At 45.4% G+C, this 22,773-nt stretch overlaps 1 protein-coding gene across 1 annotated transcript in view; it reads right to left on the reverse strand.

Moving 5' to 3' along the window:
* Nucleotides 1-17,040, reverse strand: part of CCNY (cyclin Y) — a 121,348-nt gene extending 104,308 nt beyond the window's left edge. Inside the window, exon 1 of the mRNA XM_075271626.1 lies at nucleotides 16,559-17,040. Within this exon, the coding sequence (XP_075127727.1) occupies nucleotides 16,559-16,712 (154 nt within the window). The 5' untranslated portion in view covers nucleotides 16,713-17,040. The remainder of the gene's footprint in view (nucleotides 1-16,558) is intronic.
* Nucleotides 17,041-22,773: the final 5,733 nt, after the last annotated feature.

Raw genomic sequence — 22,773 nt, forward strand, 5'->3', positions numbered from 1 at the left:
TGCGGCTTACGACAGTCACAGTTTTCCGCTCCGGAGTAGGCCCAAATGAATGGGGCTAGTCCGGAGGGTGCTGTCGCGAGGAAGACGCCACAGCTGGCTCAGCCGTGGAATCCACCTGAAGAAGGGAAGCTAGCGGTCTATATAGACCTACGTTGTGAGGGGGCGTATTCTGAGGTGGATTCGGCGTCAGAATCCACCCCCTCTTTCCCCGTGTGAACGAGCCCTAAGGTCCTGGATTTTTGGGCTTTAATCCTTACCATGTGATAATAAATCAGCTGTAAAGTGGTGACAGCTCACACTCATAGTGATCTACAAATCCTGAATGTATTTCTAATGAAACCTGTCCTCCTCCTAGATGGAAGAATGCGAACAAGTCATAAATGTTACTCGATATTCAAGAACTTCTATTGGTCCATCATAGAAGTTGGTCCAGCAATGGACCCTACCAATGATAGACAGCAACAGATCCCAAAGGATCCCATTGACCATCCATTTACATAGAGTCATTGTTAAATAAAAACAGATCAGTTGAAGAGGAATTCCTCTTCATTTTCCAGCATCAGGGGCTCCCCGCAGCGTTGTACCAGAAAGTTATACCAATCTACCTCATTTCTAGTAAAGTCAATGGGAGTTGAGCTGCAGTACCGGCGCCCAGCCACTATAAAGGGTATGGAGCCAACTGCTTCTGGCTCTGGGCACTGTATAGATCACAGACCGGCGATTACGCCTAATCTCTAGCCGCGGCCCCCGTGGCAAGATCGAGCAGAGCGCTAATTTTTGCACCCATCTGCATCCCATTGAATCTTCCCCAAAATTGGAATCAAATTCCTAGGTGTGAACACCCCCTTTGGGAACAAACCACACCTTTGTTCCCCCCAAAAACAGACAATATTTTGTATTGAACTGTTAAACTGATGATCAAAAGATGATGTGAACGACCGCTTACTCGACAAAGTGGCAAGTCTTGGGGGCCATTCCTATCATGTTTTGATCATTATTTTAACTGAAGCAAAAAACAGATGAAAGTGGCTGACCGGCAAGAATGGGAAAAACCACAATGGCAGGCCAAAAATCAGTAAACCAGTGAATTTGCAAGAAAAGGATTCAGGTACTGGAAGTTCTGAGAACATAGAGCTTAGAATACTAAAGTAATCACAGGTGCCTGACCAAGGAAAGTGTCAGGTTAAAATACCCGGCCTAGTACTTCACTGGTTGCTGAAGTACAGCCTTGATAGACTCTGCATCTTAAATCTCTGACTGGCTGAACAAACCCAGCCAAAGTTTGACTTGTACACATAGCAACCTTAAAGCAACAACCATGTGACAGCTGGATATACATTTTCTCACAAGGGGTTGCCCGGAGTTAAGATCTTTAGGAAAGGTCATAAATACCTGAATGATGGAGGGCCATCAGTAGGCACCCAAACCGATGGAACTGTCAGGAAGAGTGGCACCTAGCCACTTTACAGGAAATTAAGCTTTCTGCTGTCACCACCCACCACCTCGATCAGGTATTTATCCTACTAATGTTATAAATGTAAAAGTTTGTGGGTTTGGATTTTGTGCGTTTGTTACTCAATCACGCAAAAACGGCTGAACGGATTTGAATAAAATTTGGCACATAAATAGTTTGTAACCTGGATTAACACATAGGCTACTTTTTATCCTGGTAAATGACGTGACTTCACCACTGTTATGAATTTATGTTCACATACTATATTAAACTGCTCTTGGCAAGAGGCTGATAACCCTCGGTCCCTTGTGTACATGCATTTGCATATTATCTGATCTGCTCCAGGCAGTGCTAACACACCGGATGGGAAAACACCTTTAATCCAAATTGGCAGTTTGCTACTTTTGAACATGCCAGGAAAAAGAAAATCTAATTTGTCACAAAATTTCAAAACAATGACAGCTAAGAAGGTAGCCAGAAGTCAACAGAGTTCTCCTCAAGCGGAGCTGAGGCGGATCATCGATGCCAACAACACGCTCATTACATGACATCCTAACGAGCTGCTGAGATGCTGCAACAATCTCAGGCATGGTGCGAGGAACAAGTTCAGCGGCAGCCGAAACGCCAGCGCAGGCGGATCATCAGTGCCAACAAAATGCTAATTATATGGCGTCCCAGCAAGCTGCTGAGATGCCGGAACAACCACAGGCAAGGCGAGAGGAACAAGTTCAGCAGCAGGACAGCTTAAGAGCTGCTGAAACACTGGAGCAGGCAAACCATCGACGGCAGCAATGTGCTGAATATAGGTGGACCATTGACGCCAACAACACGCAGACGAAATCGTGGGCAAAGGCTAGTGATCTATAAAAACTTATAGTCTTAAAGATCTTAACCCTAGACAACCCCTTTATGCTGGAAGCCTGTATGACTGCAGGATCAGTAGCAATGTGCAATATAGAGTATCTCCATATTAGAAGCCTTACGATATTATTATAAATTATAAGAAAGGTAGACACGGCCTTTAAATAAGATCAAGAATCTGAGGCCGATGTGGCCTTTAGCACCACACTTTGCCGTGTTGTGTGAATGAGGCCTAAATCAGAAATGCAAAAGGTGCACGCTACATGTTGGGAACACCTGCTGTTCTTCAGAAAATAAGCAGATGGACGGAGATAGGTTTAACTAAGCGTCTCAGTACCCTGTGGGTGCCTAGAAAACAAAGCATCAATACAAGTTAGCGCTCAATGGCCACTATCTACCAATGAGATTAATCGGATTATTCCAGCCCCGCGGTGCGTTTCTCAGCTGCTGCTCGCAGCTACTTTGTCTTCTGTTGCTACAGATACAGCAAGATGCCTTCTGCAATCTCTGATGGACACCGCCACATAATCAGCCTCGCCAGTCAAGTGTTTCTTTCGCAGCTTACAAGTAATGACAAATGTACTTCAGACCCAAACACAAAGGAGACGACTACCACTGAGAGGTAAACAAACAATGGCCGATGATGTCACCAGCACCTGTACATCCCAGCGGGGTCCGTGCGCAGCTCTCTGTGGGATCCAACACTGCACCTGCACACTTATATGGGTCAGCAGAAGGAAGATCTGTGTCCACTCCGCGTTATAACACTGAATTTGCTGCAATAGCCGAGCCTTATATACTGTATAGTGTACAAAGAAGCCACAATACCAGAACTGGTAGCCGCTTCCAGAATTTAGAGAATAGCAGATAGTCCACATGTCCTTACTATTCCAATACTGAAGAACAGAACAACTATAGATATATTCCAAATAGGATTATTCATCACTAGCATCTGCCCGCGACTTTGTCTGCGGGTGGGAGTTTGTGCTGAGCCGCTGATATTTAGGTATTCGCCGTTGGTTATGATCCGTTGTGTGCCGCCACGTCCACTCCTGCGTGCCCCTGTCCCATTTGCTCCTCGCCTGTCCCCATGGGCTCTTTACCTACCGGCTGCTCCTGGCTCCCCGCAGCCACCCTCGTCCCCCGCGCTAATGCCTTTTCACGCCCTGGCGCCCCCGGCCCCCCTCTCTCCCCTATGGCCCCAGCCACACCCCCTTAGCACCCCCTGTGCCCCCATCCTCTCCGCGCACTTCCCCCCTCCCCCCGCGGCACCCCTGACCCCCTCTCCCTCCTCGACACCCTGGGTCAACTTCCCCACCCCCCCCCCCCCTTTTCCTGCAGACCCTCCTCCTATGGCCCCCACCTGTCGGGCACCCCCTGCACCACCCTCTTTAGCAGGGCCCCCTCCACAAAATCCCCTAACTACCCTGCCATCACATGCACTGTTCCCCTGCCGAATGACACGGCGTATACTGTATATTATTTAGGCAATATAAGATAGTGGGCTGTATAGGGTAGTATTATTTTAACACTACATGGTAATATTATATGAGCTAAGCCTATGTGAAAAACATTCCAATAAAAGAGTTTGCAGGAGAAATAGTATAGGCGTAACGGACAGTAGCATGTGGACCTGCTGCGCCAACTATCTGGTTTGGCTTTGAGCATTATTGTCTAAGTAACCTCTCCATTTTTTTTTCCTATCAGTATGTCTTTGTAGAATGGGAGGAAATCCACGCAAACACGGGGAGAACATACAAACTCCTTGCAGATGTTGCTCCTGGGGGGATTCGAACCCAGGAATACAGCACTGCAAGGCTGCAGTACTAACCACTGAGCCACCGTGTTGCCCCATAGCCTCCCCTATATGGAGATATGGTCTTCGCCATAGGGAGACTACCAAGCTGCAGCCTCTCAACATGGTCCCATTGTAGGTGGCAGCTCGCCAAAAGCCACATGGACACTTTGAACACCAAAGGGAAGGGCAAAGAATCGTTGGGAAAGAGCAAAGGGTCTGTGGCAGGCAGCAGAAGATCAAGGTCAAGAACTAGCCGGCAGGCAGCTCAGATCACAACTCGACTACAGGCAGAGGACATACACGGGAGGAGAACAGGATCAAAAACTGAGTCAAAGAACAGGCCAAGGTCAATAACGGGAATCCAACAGTAACAAAGAAACCCTTGCAGAATCTACATCACCAGATCCAATATTATCGGGGGGCTATAGTGAGGGCCGAGTGGATGTGAATAGACCAGGGCTTCATGGGAGGAAGAGTGCACCCTACAGGATGGGCTGGGAGCCGCAGCAGAAAATACACTGCAACATGGAGAGTCAGGAACAGCACAATGTAAACCAGCAACCGAGTATGCTGGGAGAAATGGTACGATGGCGAGCATGTGACAACAGGGCACGAAAAAAGAAAAAGGAGAACATGAAAACTAGGGCCTCCATTTTTCTATAAAATTGCCCCATCGTCTGCCTCTCATGTGAACCCTATAGGCATCTTTCATCGTGAACCAGACACAAAGAATTTCCATAAATTTGGGATTCTGCAATAGTAATAACATACAAATTTACATCCGACATAAAAGTGGTGGCTGGAGAGTTTCTTTCACAATCGCAAATTTTTTCCTTGGTTCACGCTCTCTGCCTAATAATAATAAAAAAAAAATCATAATGGATACAAATGTTTTGTGATATTTCGTGAGGCTCGCACAGAAGTGCGCTCTCCGGAGAGGTTACCACGGTTCATTTGCAAGCCCCCTACTGTCAGAGGCTCAGCAGGAGTTCACCGCAGAAGCTGTAATTGTCAGCCAAAAAAAAAAAAATCCCCTGAGATTTTTTTTTTGTCTCCCTCTAAGAAATAGTCTTTTTAGTTAAGAAGGGGTAAAAAAAAAAAAAAAAAAAAAAAAAAATGCTTGCAATTATTAGAAAGCAAGAAACGGTCGTGTGAAGTTTCCGCGTTCAGGTTCATTATGTAATCCGGATCACTGCTGGCTCTACAAACAAAAGGGAATAGGAATTCTCAAAATAGCTTGCAGAGGTTTTTTATTTTTACCAGGAGGATGGCGACAACCGTTATAGATCAATGTATGCTTCCATTTTCCCATTTATGTCATAGAAGCCAGCGGTTGTCCCAGATAACGCTGAAAAGTCACTGATCAAGCGTTACCGACCTCTGGAAGACGAACAGTGGGAAGGAAGAGGAATGGATACTAAAAGCTGTAGAAAATATTAAGTCTTTCGAGAGACTTCTTCAGACAGTCGCAATGGAAACTCCACCACTTCTCCCATTAACATGTGATGCCAGGGGACACCAGGAGGGAACACCATGTACCTAATGTAAAGCGCAAGAATATACAAGTAGCCATTATTACCATTAGGCCCCATGCACACAGGCTACAAAATCCAGTCCGTGCATGGATGGAAGTCCCGCTTTGACCCTAGTACGGAGAAGGAACTCCTTGTATCATACTCATCTATGGTGTTGGAAGTCTCTGCCTGCAGCTTCACTGCCCCGTACTCATACCTCCCAACCGTCCCGATTTCCGCGGGACATTCACGATTCCAGTGACATGTCCCGCGGTTCCGGTTGGAGGGAGGTATGTCCCGATTTCAACTCAGGTCAGCTCCTTGCTTCGCCGCTGAACGCCGCCTACTGGCTTGTAGACGCGATGTGATGACGTCACATCGCATCTACAACTGTGCCCCAGTGAGAGAAGGTAAGTGTAATGTGGAGGTGGAACGTGAAACTGGGGGCAGATGAAGGAGAGGACGGCATGACACTGGGGGCAGAGATGTGGGGACATGAATCTGGGGGCAGATGAAGGAGAGGACGGCATGACACTGGGGGCAGAGATGTGGGGACATGAATCTGGGGACAGAGATGGAGGGGACATGAATCTGGGGGCAGAGATGGAGGGGACATGAATCTGGGGGCAGAGATGGAGAGGACATGAATTTGGGGGCAGAGATGGAGGGGACATGAATCTGGGGGCAGAGATGGAGGGGACATGTATCCGGGGGCAGAGATGGAGAGGACATGAATCTGGGGGCAGAGATGGAGAGGACATGAATCTGGGGGCAGAGATGGAGGGGACATGAATCTGGGGGCAGAGATGGAGGGGACATGAATTTGGGGGCAGAGATGGAGGGGACATGTATCTGGGGGCAGAGATGGAGAGGACATGAATCTGGGGGCAGAGATGGAGGGGACATGAATCTGGGGGCAGAGATGGAGGGGACATGAATCTGGGGCAGAGATAGGGACATGAATCTGGGGCAGAGATGGAGGGACATGAATCTGGGGGCAGAGATGGAGGGGGCATGAATCTGGGGGCAGAGATGGAGGGGGCATGAATCTGGGCGCAGAGATAGAGGGGGGACATATAATTTATGGGTGACTGTAGGAGGATTATACTGTGTGCGGGCACATGAAAAATTAATGAGAATGGGCGGAGTTAACACAAAAGTGGGCAGGGCTAAATTTGCCGCAGCACGCAGAGCACGCCGCACATTTTGTCCCTCTTTCGGTTCTTCAAAAGTTGGGAGGTATGCGTACTGTATATAATATATATAGCTCTACAGATAGTGTATATTGCTCTACAGACAACGGAAGGGCCTCCTGGCATCATAGCTCACTATGACAAACGGAGTCTCGTTTCTTGAATAGTTTCGGTCCAGAAAACCCAGCCAATATACAGACCAGATTTTTAGAGAGGTCCATGCGCATGGAACATATGGCACCGTAGAAAAATGGAAACGTTGAAACCCACAGCACAAACCAGCAGATTTTGGTTGTTTTTACAGGTCGCAACTGGACGGGTCGCATCTGAAGACCACTTGATCTGGATTCATCATAGTAAACTGAATGAGTTGGCCTTTGATGACATCACCCATGGGTCCACCATGGCTCCCCATAGTCCCTACTCAACCCAAAACAAAAGACCATTGAGAAAGTAGATGTCAAGGAAACCCAAAAATCTTAAGATTTTAAGAAGAGGGAAAGGATTGGGGTTAAATTTATTGATTCGATTCCAAAACTAATCCCTACATGGAAACAAATTAGATCTAAGTAGACAAAGGCACTACCCTGCTTGCAGCTAGAATGTGGGACAAAAATGCACCAAAATTTGGTGCACTTGAGGTCCAAAAGGTTAATATTCTTTTCTAAATTGATGAGGAGGCGTGTCTTAGGTGACATAGGTGTGTCTTCGTGTAAAAGGACTGTTCTCTGCAATCTGATGTTGTGCCCAGAATTTCGGCAAAACGTAAGCCGACTAATAGGTGGTGTAAACTTAAACCGGCAATCTACGTGCCAGATTTATCAACCCGTAACATTCGCTAAATGTGGGCCACTGTCAGATAAGTTTGGCCTGCTTTTTAATAGAGTATCTTATTCCTGTCCATACTTTGTCCGTTAAAGTTTATTGAGTCTTCTGTTTTTCAGGTGCATGGATCTATGGAAAACAGATGAAACTCAGATATTGAAAATGGTTATTTGGATTACTCAAAATCAAACGAGTCTACATATTTATTACTATAACTACTAGCCTCTGCCCGCAACTTCGTCTGCGGGTTGTTGGCGTTGATGATCCGCCTATACTCAGCAAATTGCTGCTGCCAATGGTTCGCCTGTTCCGGCATTTCGGCAGCTCTCAAGCTGTCCTGCTGCTGAACTTGTTCCTCACGCCGTGCCTGTGATTGTTCCGACAACTCAGCATCTCCCTGGGATGTCATATAATGAGCATGTTGTTGGCGCAGCTGTCTGGCGGAGACTTGTATCCCTTCCTCCTTCAGAATAAACATGCATGGTGGGCCAATGTTTATGGGAAAGACTGGGGAAATACCATGTTCTTAAAGGGAATGGGTCCCCAGGAAAGTTTTATTCACAGCAGCCACCAACATCACACACATGACGGAGAGGATTACAATAGACGATAATGATCCATCAAGGCAACTACTGACAATAGATGACGTCACAGCTTATCTAGCCCCATTTTGCACAGAGCACGCCCCATAATGATGGACGATGGCCGCCCCCATAATCAAGTGGAGAAATTAGAATTTAAAAGAAAAAAAAAAATCAGTTTAGTGATATATATGATTTTAATATATAAAGAATGTACTATAAATATATATATATATATATATATATATATATATATATATATATATATATACACACACACATTTATAAAATATTAATTTATATTTATATTAACAGTGATCTTACACTAAAAGCCCTATGTAACGCAGTACAGATCCAATTTCGGGTGAGTGTTTTCATCATATCCATGTCTATCCTCACACTGACAGCACAATAGGAAGTCGGATTCTCATTTGTACCCTACAGTCGATTCATCCCGGCTCAAACTGAGCAGCAGAGGAAAATCTCCTTTATCACTTCTATAGGCAGCACATACCAGCGACATTAGTTCCCATTATTCCCTCTTCTGGGCAAGGTACAGTGAATGAATCCGCTGTCTATACAATTTGCAATCATTCTGCTACTAAAGCTGGCCACGGACAGGTAATTTGCCAGCCAGCATTCTAATATTTGTCACTATAGAAATGCTGAATGTTAAACGGGCCCACAAGATATGGGCTTTATGGATTTTTTTTTTTTAAGAAATAAATTAAGTGTATTTATCTATCTTTTCAACCCCACTGTTCACATACATGAAGAAGAAATAAAATAAGTAAATTTACACATACTTATGTTAAGTGGCGTAACTAGGAATGGAGGGGGCCCCTTGGCGAACTTTTGACCTTAAACTTTCCTTTTCAAACATAGGAATTTGGCGCTGAATTTAAGGCAGAATTTGAAGCAAAGTTTAGAGAAGAGTTCTTGTATTTTGCCTATTTTGTCTTTATTGGGCAATACCAAATTCCGCCTCCAATACCAAGCCAAACTCTGCACCAACGAAAAAGGTATATTTTCTGCCTTCCATTCATTTCAATAGGAGGCCGTAGATATTTTTTTTATGCTAGCTGAAAAAATTAAGTGTCTTGGTCATTCTTCAGTTGGATTCCAAAATTCAACCGGAAATTATACCTTTTCCGTTGGCGCAGAATTTGATGCAGCGTTTGGAATTAGTGGAAGTTCTTGGTAAAAGCTCCTGTTTGGGCTAAATCTTATTTTTTATAACACTGGAAAAATAAAAAAAAAACTGAATTTTTACCCTTGTTACATGCCATTGCCTTATCTACTACATCATCGCCCAAGAAGGATTAGGACTTGGTGGCATGCATTTGTTACGGGGTTCTTTCCATCTCAGTCCCTAGAGCAGGACTTACGGGAACAACCGAGCCATAGAAGAGAATGGGAGCTATAGAAACAGTGTAGCATATCTAGCTGCTTCTATAACTGCCAAGCTATGGAATGGTGTAAGCTCAGCTGTGCCACGCTGTTTCGGTAGTTCCCATTTTCCTCTATAGGAATTAGAGGAAAAGCATACAATGGCATTGCTTAGCTATTCCTTAAGGTTCAGCCAAAGGGGTCAAGACAAGGAACAGATATTCCTATTCCCATCTTGGAAAGTCCTTTAAAGATTTGTCCATACGCTTCCTACAACTAAAGGGTGGTAAGAGACTTGGAGGAGTGAGGGATGGCAAACGTGATCTAGCAGGCTGTAGAAATGGTGTCTCGATTGAAGCTGTATGGGTAACGTGACAATGAGCACAATTTCCTGTTAGTGAATGAGATCGAGCGAAACATCTCCAGAGCAACTAGCTGAGCTATGAAGGGAAATGCTTCACAAACCTCCTGCACGTGAGGATCTAAGTACTGTGACATCTTTATTTTTGCCTGCAGATGCCCTCCAAAAATCAGATGACAGAAATTTAAAACAATGCCAAATCATGCCAACAATAAAATACCGAGCCACGCTATGTACAGTACAGCTCCAATGTCATTCTCGAGGGGTCACCAATATGGTCTGTTCCAAGACAAACAAAAACTCAATATTTTGGCAACAAAGTAACATGAAATATTTTTGTCTAAACCAGCACCTGCAGATATCGTAATGCACGAGGTGTCTGCAACTGTTGTCTCTTCAGACTTTCAGTTCTGTTGCTACAAAACAATCAATGTTTCGACAATCCCTTGTCAGGAATCTGAATATCCACGCTCCTACTTCTTCATCCAGAAGTGTTCAGTTGACTTAGAGCTGAGAAGGATATTTTAACCGGACACTTTCCTTACTCTGGTGCCTGTGATTTCATTAGTTTGCTAGGCTCTATGTTCTCAGAGCTCATGTTCAATACCTTACCCTATTTCCTGTAGATTCCTTGGTTATTCCCCATATTGCTCTGGCTTTATTTGTAACCTCCTGAACTTTCAATTTTCTTCTACTTTCGTTTTAGCTATTCTCATACTCATACATAAGAAAAATGAAACTCCTAAAGTTTAGCCCAAAACCACCTAAGTGAGAGCAAATGGTTTTTAACCTGACACTTTCCTTACTCCGGTGCCTGTGACTTCATTAGTTTGCTAGGCTCTATGTTCTCAGAACTCACTTTCAGTACCTTACCCTATTTCCTGTAGATTCCCTGCCCTGCTTATTCCCTCTATTGATCTGACCTCCTGGACTTTCGATTTTTTTCTGCTTTCATTCTGACGATTCTCAAACTCGTACAGTAAAGAAAAACGTTACTTCTCAAGTTTAGCCCGAGACCACCTAAGTGAGAGCAAATGCTTTTTTTTTAGCTGACACTTTCCTTACTCCAAAGACTGTGACTTCTCTAGACTTTCTAGGCTCTATGTTCTCAGATCTCACTTTCAGTATCTTACCCCATTTCCCGTAGATTCCCCGGTTATTCCCAATATTGATCTGGCTTTATCTGTAACCTCCTGGACTTCTGATTTTCTTCTGCTTTTGTTTTGCCTATACTATAACCTGACACTTTCCTTACTCCGATGCCTGTGACTTCATTAGTTTTCTAGGCTCTATGTTCTCAGAACTCACTTTCGGTATCTTACCCTATTTCCTGTAGATTCCCTGCCCTGCTTATTCCGTCTATTGATCTGACCTCCTGGACTTTCGATTTTCTTCTGCTTTCATTCTGGCGATTCTCATACTCGTACAGTAAAGAAAAACATTACTTCTAAAGTTTAGCCCGAGACCACCTAAGTGAGAGAAAATGCCTTTTTATTGGCTTTCCGACATGACTCATAAAAGCCTTATCAGAAGGAGGAACCACTCTGATGTCCATAGGTTCTGGCATAGGAACAGGGGTTGAACTGACGGGGCCGAAAGAGGAAACCATAACTTTAGTACATGGATATATTATATAAATATACACTAAAATATGTGAGTGCTCTGAACATCTGATAAGCTGCAATGTAAGTGCAATATAATTCATTAGCCACCATACAACAAGCGAGATGCTTCATCTCATATATGCTGTATACCAAGCCGTGCTCATACACAGAGACTATAACAACAAATTGGAGATTACTGTAATAAAAGAAGCCATGTAGTGTCTGCAGTGCCAGGATGAGACAGGAGTACTGTAACCACTAAGAATTAACTTCTTTATCCTAAATGTATCATTGCCCTGGCTACTAAATATGTGCTCCATGCAGAGGCGCTTCTTCCCCCACCATGTTCCGCTGCACTGCGTCTCCATCTCCAAGACTTTTAGCCTTCCCTTGCAAATTTGCGGTTTCAGCCGTGGCCTACTATAAAGGATATCTGCAAAAAGTTTATAGTGGTCTTGTCCAAGGCTGTGGCGTCAACAGGCCAAACCACCAACTCGGGCTCCTCCACTTTTCCACAGACCGACTATGACTCTGAAACCGTTAGCCGTAAGCAGTAGACATTCTCTACTTTGTTAAAAAGCCAATGATTAATTTTGCATGAAAGTAAATATGTAACAAATGATACATCTAATTCTACAATAATAATTGTATAATATAATGAATCATTTTATTCTGAAGCCAAAGTCAGTGTCGGTAATTTTTATTTTTTTCACCGACTCCAGCCAAAAATTGGTCTTGACTCCGACTCAAGATGCCACAGCCCTGGTCTTGTCACAATTATAAGGTCAAATAGCAAAATTAAAGTGCATTGCCAAATATAAAAAGGTTATTTTGGTTGCTGGAAGCCGTATACAAGGTATACAAGTGAATGGGGGAGTAGATGCAGTTCCTGGCACCACCTCTACATAGTATGGATAGAAAGCTGTATGCATTGTATAAGGCTCTGTATAATATATAGCTAGCTCTGGCTGTATACAGCTTCTGTCAGTCAAGCTGATCAGCGCAGGTTCCAGGCCTTGACTGTTTTGATACGGAGTATAGGACATCACTATCCAACTTTGCTTAGTCCTTTAATTTAAAATGTCAAGCATTCTGAGCCTTTTATAGAAATCTTTTTACTTTTTAGTAGACTTTTTCTATGATACAACCTGATTTTAGACTGTATACATATTGCACTTTTAATAATGCTGCATAAAAACCAAAATCCATTAAAGACATAAAAAATAAATAAAATATAGTACGCTTTAAAGTCAAACAATTTGGGCTGAAATACCAGACCAACGATGGAGACAGTAGAATATGATATTATGATTATTTTCAGACTACCATAGACTTCAATAGACGTGGTAGATGGGATGGAGTCACCAAACATACATGTCCCCAAAACTAAACTGGAGACCAATGATGGGAATAAAAGGGAACCCAGTGATTGCCAATACAAGGGACAGATTACTAATGTAAGGGACAGATCTACCAAATGAATGAAAGGGTTTCACAAGAGCCCACATGGGAGACACCGAGAGGCCACAGCTGCGGTTCTGCTTCAATGGGCCATCTATTACCGTCTATTCAAAGTTATTATGAAACAGTCCAGTGCTGAATATTATCACTTTGTCTCTTTACTGAAAATGGTGGTCAGTTTGTAGATTATTTAGGGTATACCGAAGCGCAACACAAATTATATGGATAGTCAACCAATATTAGACCGGCAGTGGACCAACTCTCCGAGCCATCCGGATCTGTTACTTAAGGCCCCATGAACATGTGTGCCATCCGATGCTGGCCCAAGGGGGTTACTGATGGTCCGTTGTATTCTGATGACATGGAGTAGATAGGACCTGTTCATTGGAAGCCCCAAAGAGGTAAGTACATAATGGAATGATGTAAAATCAGCCCCACCTTGGATGGCACACTAGTTCATGTGCATGGGACCTAAAATGGTTTGCCAGGACTTACATATTTATGACCTACCCTTAGGGTATGTGATCAGGTGAGCATTGTGGCCTCTACATTACATACCAAGCACACCACCGCACATTGTGTCGCTGCTGTGCTTGATACGGATTGTCTGCTCCATTAAATGGCATGGGACTGAGCAGCTACTGAACCATATGACTAATGAAGAGGGGGGCTGGTGATGAGCAGTCTGGGTGCTAGCCCCCCCACCAATCACATATTAATGATGTATCCTAAGAAGAGGTAATACATTTGTAAGGTCTGGGAAACCCCTTTAATGACACCGTATAACCACTTTCCTCTATCAAACTGCATTTAATGAGATTTTATGGGACGTGGGTCATCAATATTATATAGGTGGAGTCAAAATCCAACCGATGAGCTCCCCGTATAGGTGTGTAACATCATCTTAAAGTAAATAGGATTCAGCTGCAATGTCAGGTAGAACCACCACAAAATGTATAGCGCTGAGCCCGGCATACAAATCTCATAATGCCTACCTATCCCATGGAGAGATCATCAATATTTAAGTCCTCAAAATCCTCAACAAATTCATAGGAAACATTTCTAAACATTACTGAGCCCTCACCATTGAGTACAACGATGAAGCAGTCCCATACGGACAAAACCTGTTTTGAGTCCACAATGAAGGCAACTATATGGGAACATCTTCTACCTCATATTAAATTGGGGGTAATATCACGGCGTCACCATCCTAAGCAATGCATAGGAGAGAACGTACAACACTACCCATACACAAGTCAATTCACCCCAATCCATCCAGCCCTTAAGTGTCCTACACAAAATTTCTTCAGCTATCCCCATTGAAAGTCGATCCATTTATTGTATACACTATTTATTGGACTTTCCACTCATAATATCTTGTAGGATTTAAAGTGTTTTATCAATGACCTACCCTAAAGACAGGTCACAAATATCAGATCTGGGGGGGTCTGACACCCACCATCTCCACAGATCAGCAGACAGCGCGGTTCTCTGTGTAATGGCGGAACGGACGCACTGAAGCTGAACTGCCATTAAAATAAAAAGGAACTGATCTGCAGTACCTGGTCTGGCCACTACACAGAGAACAGCTGATCAGCGTGGGTACCAGGTGTCAGACCCACATTAATCTGATACTGATGACTTATACTTGGGTCATCGACATTTTTAACTTTATCCCTTTAACACGCTAATCTTTACTAGCAGATACATTGAAGAAATGTATGCAACTCTCAAATTTATGGGAATGGGGCTTGCAGATATCCACATGCTGGCCACCAAAGCAATGCTTATTTAGGCGAACGCAACAAAGAAATCTGCCACGTGTGAATGAACCCAAACCACTGACAACAAGGTAACAAAGTCTTTATCCCATTAAAACCACAGGAAGAGAATTCCATCATTTCTGATTGTTGTGGCAACATCCAGGCAATCATTTACAATATATTCTGGTTACAATGTAACAATCCTACTCCAATGTATGTCAGAAGTTTAGTAGTAATGCCAGAGACCCCAGATACAACACTACAGTCAGCAATGGGACGCAGTCGAGCACCTTCTGCTGTGTGTGAACTGTCTCCTGCCAGTACAAGTCACATTGTGCTCTGGTTCGGGGCCACTTAAACGCAACTGATGTGTGACTGAATGCAAGCTGACAGCGAGGTTGACATGTGCGGCATACACATTACCGGAGCACTGCACGACCTGACAATAAATCCAGCTGTCAATCATTATCCTACCCACTGTGATCAGTAAGAGGTTCTGCAGCCGCTGGAGAGCCGTCAATCATCATACCACCCACAGGGTCTGCAGCAAACAGAGAGCTGACAGTTTCTGCAGCAGCTAGAAAACAGTCAATCAACATGCCACCTACTGAGCTGTGATCTGTAAGAGGTTCTGCAGCAGTCAGACAGCTGTCATGCATCATCCCACCCACTGTGCGGTTATCAGCAAGAGCTTCTGCAGCAGCTAGAGAGCTGTCAGGTTCAAAGCAACGGGAAAGCTGTCAATCGTCATCCCATCTACTGTACTCGGATCAGTAAGAGTTTCTGCAGGAGCTGCAGACCTATCAATCAACATCCCACCTACTGTACTTTGAACATTATGAGGTGCAGCAGCAAGAGCTTCTGCAGCAGCTGGAGAGCTGTCAGGTTTAACAACCCCTGGATATCTTAACATCACACCCACTTTATTCTGATCAATAAGAGGTTCTGCAGCAGTCAGACAGCTGTCAAGCATTATCCCACCCACTGAACTGTGATCAGTAAGGGGTTCTGCAGCAGTCAATCATCATCCCATCCACTGTGTTGTTATCAGCAAGAGCTTCTGCAGCAGCTGGAGAGCTGTCAGGTTTAACAGCAGCTGGGCAGTCAAATAAAATCACACCCACTTTATTCTGATCAGTAAAGGGGTTCTGCAGCAGTCAGACAGCCGTCAAGCATCATCCAACCTACTGTACTGCGATCAGTAAGAGGTTCTGCAGCAGATAACTTGCAAGCATCATCCAACCTACTGTACTGCGATCAGTAAGAGGTTCTGCAGCAGTCAATAATCATCCCACCCACTATGTTGTTATCAGCAAGAGCTTCTGCAGCAGCTAGAGAGCTGTCAGTTTCGGCAGGACCAGAAAACCTATCAATCATCATCCCATCTACTGTACTATGATCAGTAAGAGGTTCTGCAGCAGCTGTCGAGCTGTCAATCTACATCTCACCCACTGTGCTGTTATCAGCAAGAGATTCTGCTGCAACTGGAGAGCTGTTAGGTTTGACAGCTGTCAATCAACATCCCCATCCACTGTAGTGTGATCAGTAAGAGGTTCTGCAGCAGCCATAGAGGCATCCATCTGTAGACACGTGACGCCCACTGGTGGGCAGCACAGAGCAGTGCGTGGCTCAGCCCTCCTGTCACCCAGCAGGAGCAGCTCATTGTCCGGGGTGATAAGCTGGCATCCCCCTTGCCCTTGCAGAGCATTGTTCCGCAGCCCATTTCCTTGCAGAGCATCCCCCTCCTCCCCTTACCGTCTATGTTCTCCCGGTCACTGATGTGCTGCAGGTTGCAGCCGGTATCCTCCCTGCTGATGTCCTGCTCTGGCCGGTAGGACTCCAGTCTGGAGTGGGCATTTCTCCGCAGTTTGGGGCTGGAAGACACGCAGCAGGATGTGGTGTTCCCCATGCTGGTCCCCGGGTATCTCCCCCTTGTCCTCCTCCTCCTCCTCCTCCTCTCAGCAGATCACAGCAATGATGGGGAGAAATCAGCAAGGCGCACCCGTGTGTGTCAGCTACAGATGCCAGGGCTGGGGGGCTAGCAGGGCATCTCCAGGTGGAAGTGGGGAGGGGGCTGAGCCCTCTATATCAGGAGCCCCTCATGGTGGATCCAGCAGCAGCAGCAGCAGCACACAGGCAGCTCCCAGGCTAGCTCATGATTAATAAGAGCCCGTATTAATGAGGCTTCTGCTCCCTGGTACACACAGGGGCTCCTCCTCCCTCTCCTCCCCAGCACCATTACCACACAGCCCGGGGCTGTCACTGCAAAAAGGTTCCGGTTCAAAGGGGAGGGAACATGGGAGGAAGATGTGCGAGGGAAGCCGGGCCACTGCTGCCCATGTAGCGGAGATGTGGACGGGTGATGGGCCGGAGCGCCCTGTCTGATGTGTCACTGCCCTCCTTAACCACCTGGGGGCGCAGTAATGGCAGGGGGTTACACTGGGACTGCTCAGGTCTCATTCACATCAACATAAACAAGCACCATTTCTGCAATGGTTTCTATGCGTCATCTTAGCTTATCATTCTGTGCCTCAGATTTACTAAAAAAAAGGCGCCATCGTGTCATAAATCGTGCGCAAGATCCACCGCATGGAAATCGGGATTTGATCATTGTCTGATAGTTCGGGCTTTTTCTTATATCACCCATGTACTGGAATTGCACCTATTTTATAGGGTCACATGTTAAGGCGAGGGCAATCAATGATTCCTGTCACGTGACCAAAGAACGCCACGCCGCCTAGCAACTCTGGCGCTCATGTTACGGACTAGGGTTGAGCGATCAGGATCAGAAAAGATTGGATTCCGATTGGCGAGCGAGCAAATTTCACTATCGCGATCGGAATTCCGATCCCAATCTTTTAGATCGAGTTCTCACTTTTTAGTGACCCTTGGGGTTACCATGCGACTCCATTTACTAACATGAGTGAAGGAGTCGCAGGGTGGCACAAGAAGAGTCTTTACTCACGTAATAGGTGTTGCAGCCAAAAACGCTGCATGGCCCTGGGCTAAGAGCGTCCAAAAATTGATTTTCCTTTTTTCCAAAAGGATCTGAAAATGACAAGCATCGCGATTTCCTCGAGAAAACAAGTGCAGAGGATTATTACCTCTTGTATAGAAAAAGGGGCAAAAGCCTGGAATGACCCCCATTGGTTACAGAATTGCTATTCACATGTCCATTTCCTAGACAGTCAACAAATCGCATATGTCCTATTTTTGGCTGTTTTCAGGGATCTGTCAATAGATTCAAGTCTTTGAATGATCTTTGAAAACAGGTCCAAACTAGCTGCAAATAAACAGGATTTCTTGTTTATAACATTGGAAGTGGCAGCACCATGGGTAAAGGGCCGGCCGCTACGAGGTTGACACTAGGAAATAAGAAGGTGTTGGCTCTGGCCTGGTGGACTATACCCTCTCCACCGGCTCCTCAGTGTGTACCACCATATTAGTTCTACCCCCTCCATGGGTGCCAGGAGTCGGGCAGCTGGGGTTTCCATGCACAGGCCTCACCACTGGTCACCCAATTCCCCTACTTGTCTTCAGCTGAAGTGCTAAGTAAACCCAATTTCTGTGTGAGTTTACCAAAAGGGTGACCCTGCGAGTACCCAAAGGTATTGGACAGATGAGGAGGCTTCACTCCCCGAGCCCCCTATTTTGCTAGGCCCCATCTCCCATGGCCTCTGTCTTGCCCCATGTCCCTTCAACTACCCAACCTTATGCTGTGCCCCTCCAAGCTCCCCTATGCTTATGCCACATTTAGCCCCGCTTCCCTCTAGTGAAGTGCCACTTCTTCCCTCCAGTTTAGGTTTTTTCACTTGCCTCTAGGGTAAGTTTTTCTCTCTCCTCTGCAAGCAGCACTTTTCTCTCTGCATGCTTCATGCGGAAACCACACGGATCTCATAGTCTATGGCAGGGGTCCTTAAACTTTTTAAACAGTGGGCCGGAGGCAGAGCAGGTCGCGCAGACGGGAGCGGTGCCCTCCAATAAGTAAAGTGAAGTGCGCTCCATGGCCTGGCCCGAGCTCCCCAGGAGCTTCATTATAAATGTACGCCTGACGGCGTTGTCAGCAGGGCCAGACAGAAGTGCTTGGTGGGCCGCATGTGGCCCTCGGGCTGCAGTTTGAGGACACCTGGTCTATGGGGTCTATGTGGTATCTTAGCTAACCGCTTTTTATTGCTTATAGGTTTCCGTTTGTGGGGTCCCCAAGCGCACTCCCTGAATGGAAACCTGAACGCAGATCTGAACTGGAACTAGGGGGTCAGATCTCTGTTAATTAAACATTGATGGGTGATCATAAAGGTCTGGTGAGCCCCCTTAACCCTTTCACTGCCAGGACAATTTTGGCAAACAATTATAGGCAGAATTGGAAAAATTTTGCAAAAAGTCAGAACACTTTTAGAACTAGAAGTGTTTATAGTTTAGGGCAGCACGGTGGCTCAGTGGTTAGCACTGCAGCCTTGCAGCGCTGGAGTCCTGGGTTTGAATCCTGCCAAGGATAACATCTGCAAGGAGTTTGTATGTTCTCCCTGTGTTTGTGTGTGTTTCCTCCGGGTACTCCGGTTTCTTCCCACACGCCAAAGACATACTGATAGGGACTGTAGATTGTGAGCCCTATATGGGACAGTGACTGACAATATCAAAATGAAGTGAATGAAAAGTCAATATTTGCTGTGACCTTTGCCATTTGGAGGAGGGGTCCTGGAGGTGATGATATAACCCACAGAGCACTGATGTCAACATCATCCAGTCTGTTTGGGTTTACCTGAAGAGACAGACGGATCGGAGCAAGCCTACATCCACAGAAGATCTGGGCTTAGTTCTCCAAGATGGCGGGAATAATCTCCCTGCCGAGTTCTGCCAAAAACTGTCTGCAAGTACCGAGAAGAACTGATTGAAGGCAAAGGTCCAACTGAAATGAATGGGAGGCAGAAAATAACACCTGGCAGGTGTAGAATGTAGTCAAGCAAAAAAATTCAACTGTGTGAATATACCCTAAGGGGACTTTCACAATACAATGATAGGATGAGAGCAATGGACTTTATTTTGCATTCTGCAATCAATTGCTCTCGCGTTATGATGGACCTTAATAACATTAGTATTAACCTACCCTTTGCAGCATTGCTTCCACAGCTGTCTAAAACTTTTGCACAGAATTATATGTCGACGCCTACATGGACATATGGTCACAGATGCGCCGATACTACAGAAACCAGAAACCTCTATGATCCGGATGCCAATAAATATCATATAGGCAAACAAATGTGGAAAAAGCACAGGGGGCGATCGGATTTGCAGCTGCTTATCTTCTCACCCCTATACTAGACTCCCCCCGCCCCCGCTCCTTCCAGAGGACACATCTCTTTTTCCAGATGCCAATAGAGGATAATTGATTGGCACTACATGTATGTTAATGCCTTGTGCACGCTTTGAACTCCCATGGTGTGCTGAGTGGTGCTCAGCTATTGAGAGGCAGTGACAGTCTTTCAAGAATCCAGCTCATGGAGATAAAAGAACGCCCTTGTACTCACCCCGTGCAATGCTTTATTGTAGATAAATCAGCAGCGACATGATGCACATGAGGATACTTCCACCGAATTCACCGACCGCCAAAAACATCCTCATGTGCATGTCACTACCGATTTATCTACAATAAAGCAATGAATGGGGTGAATGCTATAAGGGTGATCTATTATCCCTGTTATTGGTAAGGGGGTGATAACATGTTAGAAACCCGTTGAAGTCAATGGGAGGCTTTTTTTTCAGCGCTGAAATTCCACACCATATTCCTCACCATTTTCCTCCATCTGGACCCTAAAGGTCATAATTGTGACGGGACCTCTAATACTGCGGCCCCTCTCACCACACTAAGACTCCATGCAGACCATCATGTGCTTTGTCAGTGTGCCTGCTGTATTGTTAATGGTTACCAATCTGACTCATGTCCGTGAACCCTGGAGAGAAACTCAGTCCAATTCCTGTCCTTTTTGTGGCCCGGACTCACTGTAGAAATCAGTGGGCCCGTGGAGTGCACAGACAGCACATGGATATCATCTATATGCCTTTTTCCCGTAGACCACACACATGCACACCTTCATGTGCATATAGTCTCAGACTGAGTGTGCTGCTACTAGTGCGGCATGAATGGGTCACCTTAAAGCGGACCCTTCATATCCTCTGACATTGGCGGTGTTATATACTGCTGGAAAGCATAATTCAGCGCACTGTCAGCTTTGCTAGTATATGGCCCAGTTGCTGTGATATTAGACCCGGTTCACATGTGCGTTCAGGTTCCCACTTGGGGAGTCCGTTTGAGGACCCCTCGAACGGAAATGTATATGCGTTAAAAAGAAACCTAAGAAAACCATACGGACACCAAAGAGTATAATGAGGTCCATGTGGTTTCCGCTCGGTTTCAGCATGAAATATGCGGAGAGAAAACTGCTGCTTGCAGGACTTTTCTCTCCGCATGTTTCATGCGGAAACCACACGGACCCCATTATAGTCTAAGGGGTTCGCAGGTTTCCCAGGTAACCGCTTTTTAATTTGTATAGGTTTCTGTTCAGGCGGTCCCCAAGCCTTGCACCAATATCCCTGCATTCCTCACCACTCCAAGATGATACTGACCTGCAAGGTCGGCCCCTCTGAGTGCAGGGATATTGGAAGCCAAAAATAACGGCAATGATAGCTGCAAAGTTGACAGTGCGCTGGATTCATTGCGCTGTAAGCTTTCCAGCGGTATGTAACACCACTAATCTGGTTATCTGGGGATATATAGAGATTATCCCTCCTCTAAGGGCTAGTTCACACGGGGCTGCACGTGAACACATTCCATCGCGGCTTTCTGCTCCGGAGTAGTCTCAAATGAATGGGCCTAGTCCGGAGGGTGGTGTCGCGGAATCCGCCTGAAGAAAGGGCAGCTCACTTCTATTTTTCGTGAGCGAGAACAAACCGCTCACAGAAAAAAGAACATTAGCGGTCTACATAGACCTTTATTGTGAGGGGGCGGATTCTGAGGTGGATTTGGTGTCAAAATCCGCCCCTTCTTGCCCCTTGTGACCTAGCCCTAATGACTCTCCAAATCTTGGTCACACTTTGCTCTATGGACCTGCAGCCATCAAATTGAACAGAAGGGAAGGCACACAGTTCCTCCACACTGCTGCACCATGCAAAGGTAAACACTGGGGCTCCTGGGACATGCTTATATATTAGTCTATATAAAGCCTATCCAGGGCGGAGAATGCACTAGTAACCTTCAGGCCCGGACCCACGTGGCGGAAAAATGCAGCATTTTACAGTCAGAGCTCTCTTGCTGTTCTGCCACCTGACACTGTCCTGTGTAGAGAGTGAAGGAGCAAAACAATGGGAACTCCAAACTGGATCCTCCACATTTCTTGACCTCCTCACCCTATAAGCAACTATTTTAGCTTTTAATGCAGCACCTACTAACCAGTGACTTTACAGTCTGCAACGTGACCATTGTTGTGGGTCGATCAGTGGAAAACAAAATCACGGCCGCAAAATAGCGCCACGTATACGGTATCGGCTCCCATTGAAAACAATGGGAGCGTATACGGCCTGCAAAAGATCCCGTGGCGTCTACGTGGCACATTATGTGCCAAAATACATTGTGTGAACGCGGCCTAAAAAGTCACATTATACACTCATTGCACCTAAAAAGGTCACAGTAGTACCGTAATAGTTGCATCAAATAATAAACTAAACTGCTCAATTCATCAAAGTTGTCAATCCCTTTAAATTACCGGTAATCTTGGAGCAATGCCAAAGACACTTACGAGCTCTTCCCATGTGTATCTATGACATCTCAGAAGAATATTTTTGACTGGATTTAGTTCTCATTTTTTTTCTGATGATTCACAATAATTGACAGTTTCTTATATAATGTTAATAATGAAAATGCTCAATTTACCAACAGGAACTTTATAATAATAACAGAAAATATCAGAAAAATGTAA

The sequence above is a fragment of the Leptodactylus fuscus genome, chromosome 4 (assembly GCF_031893055.1).
Source record: "Leptodactylus fuscus isolate aLepFus1 chromosome 4, aLepFus1.hap2, whole genome shotgun sequence".
Taxonomy (NCBI): Eukaryota; Metazoa; Chordata; class Amphibia; order Anura; family Leptodactylidae; genus Leptodactylus; species Leptodactylus fuscus.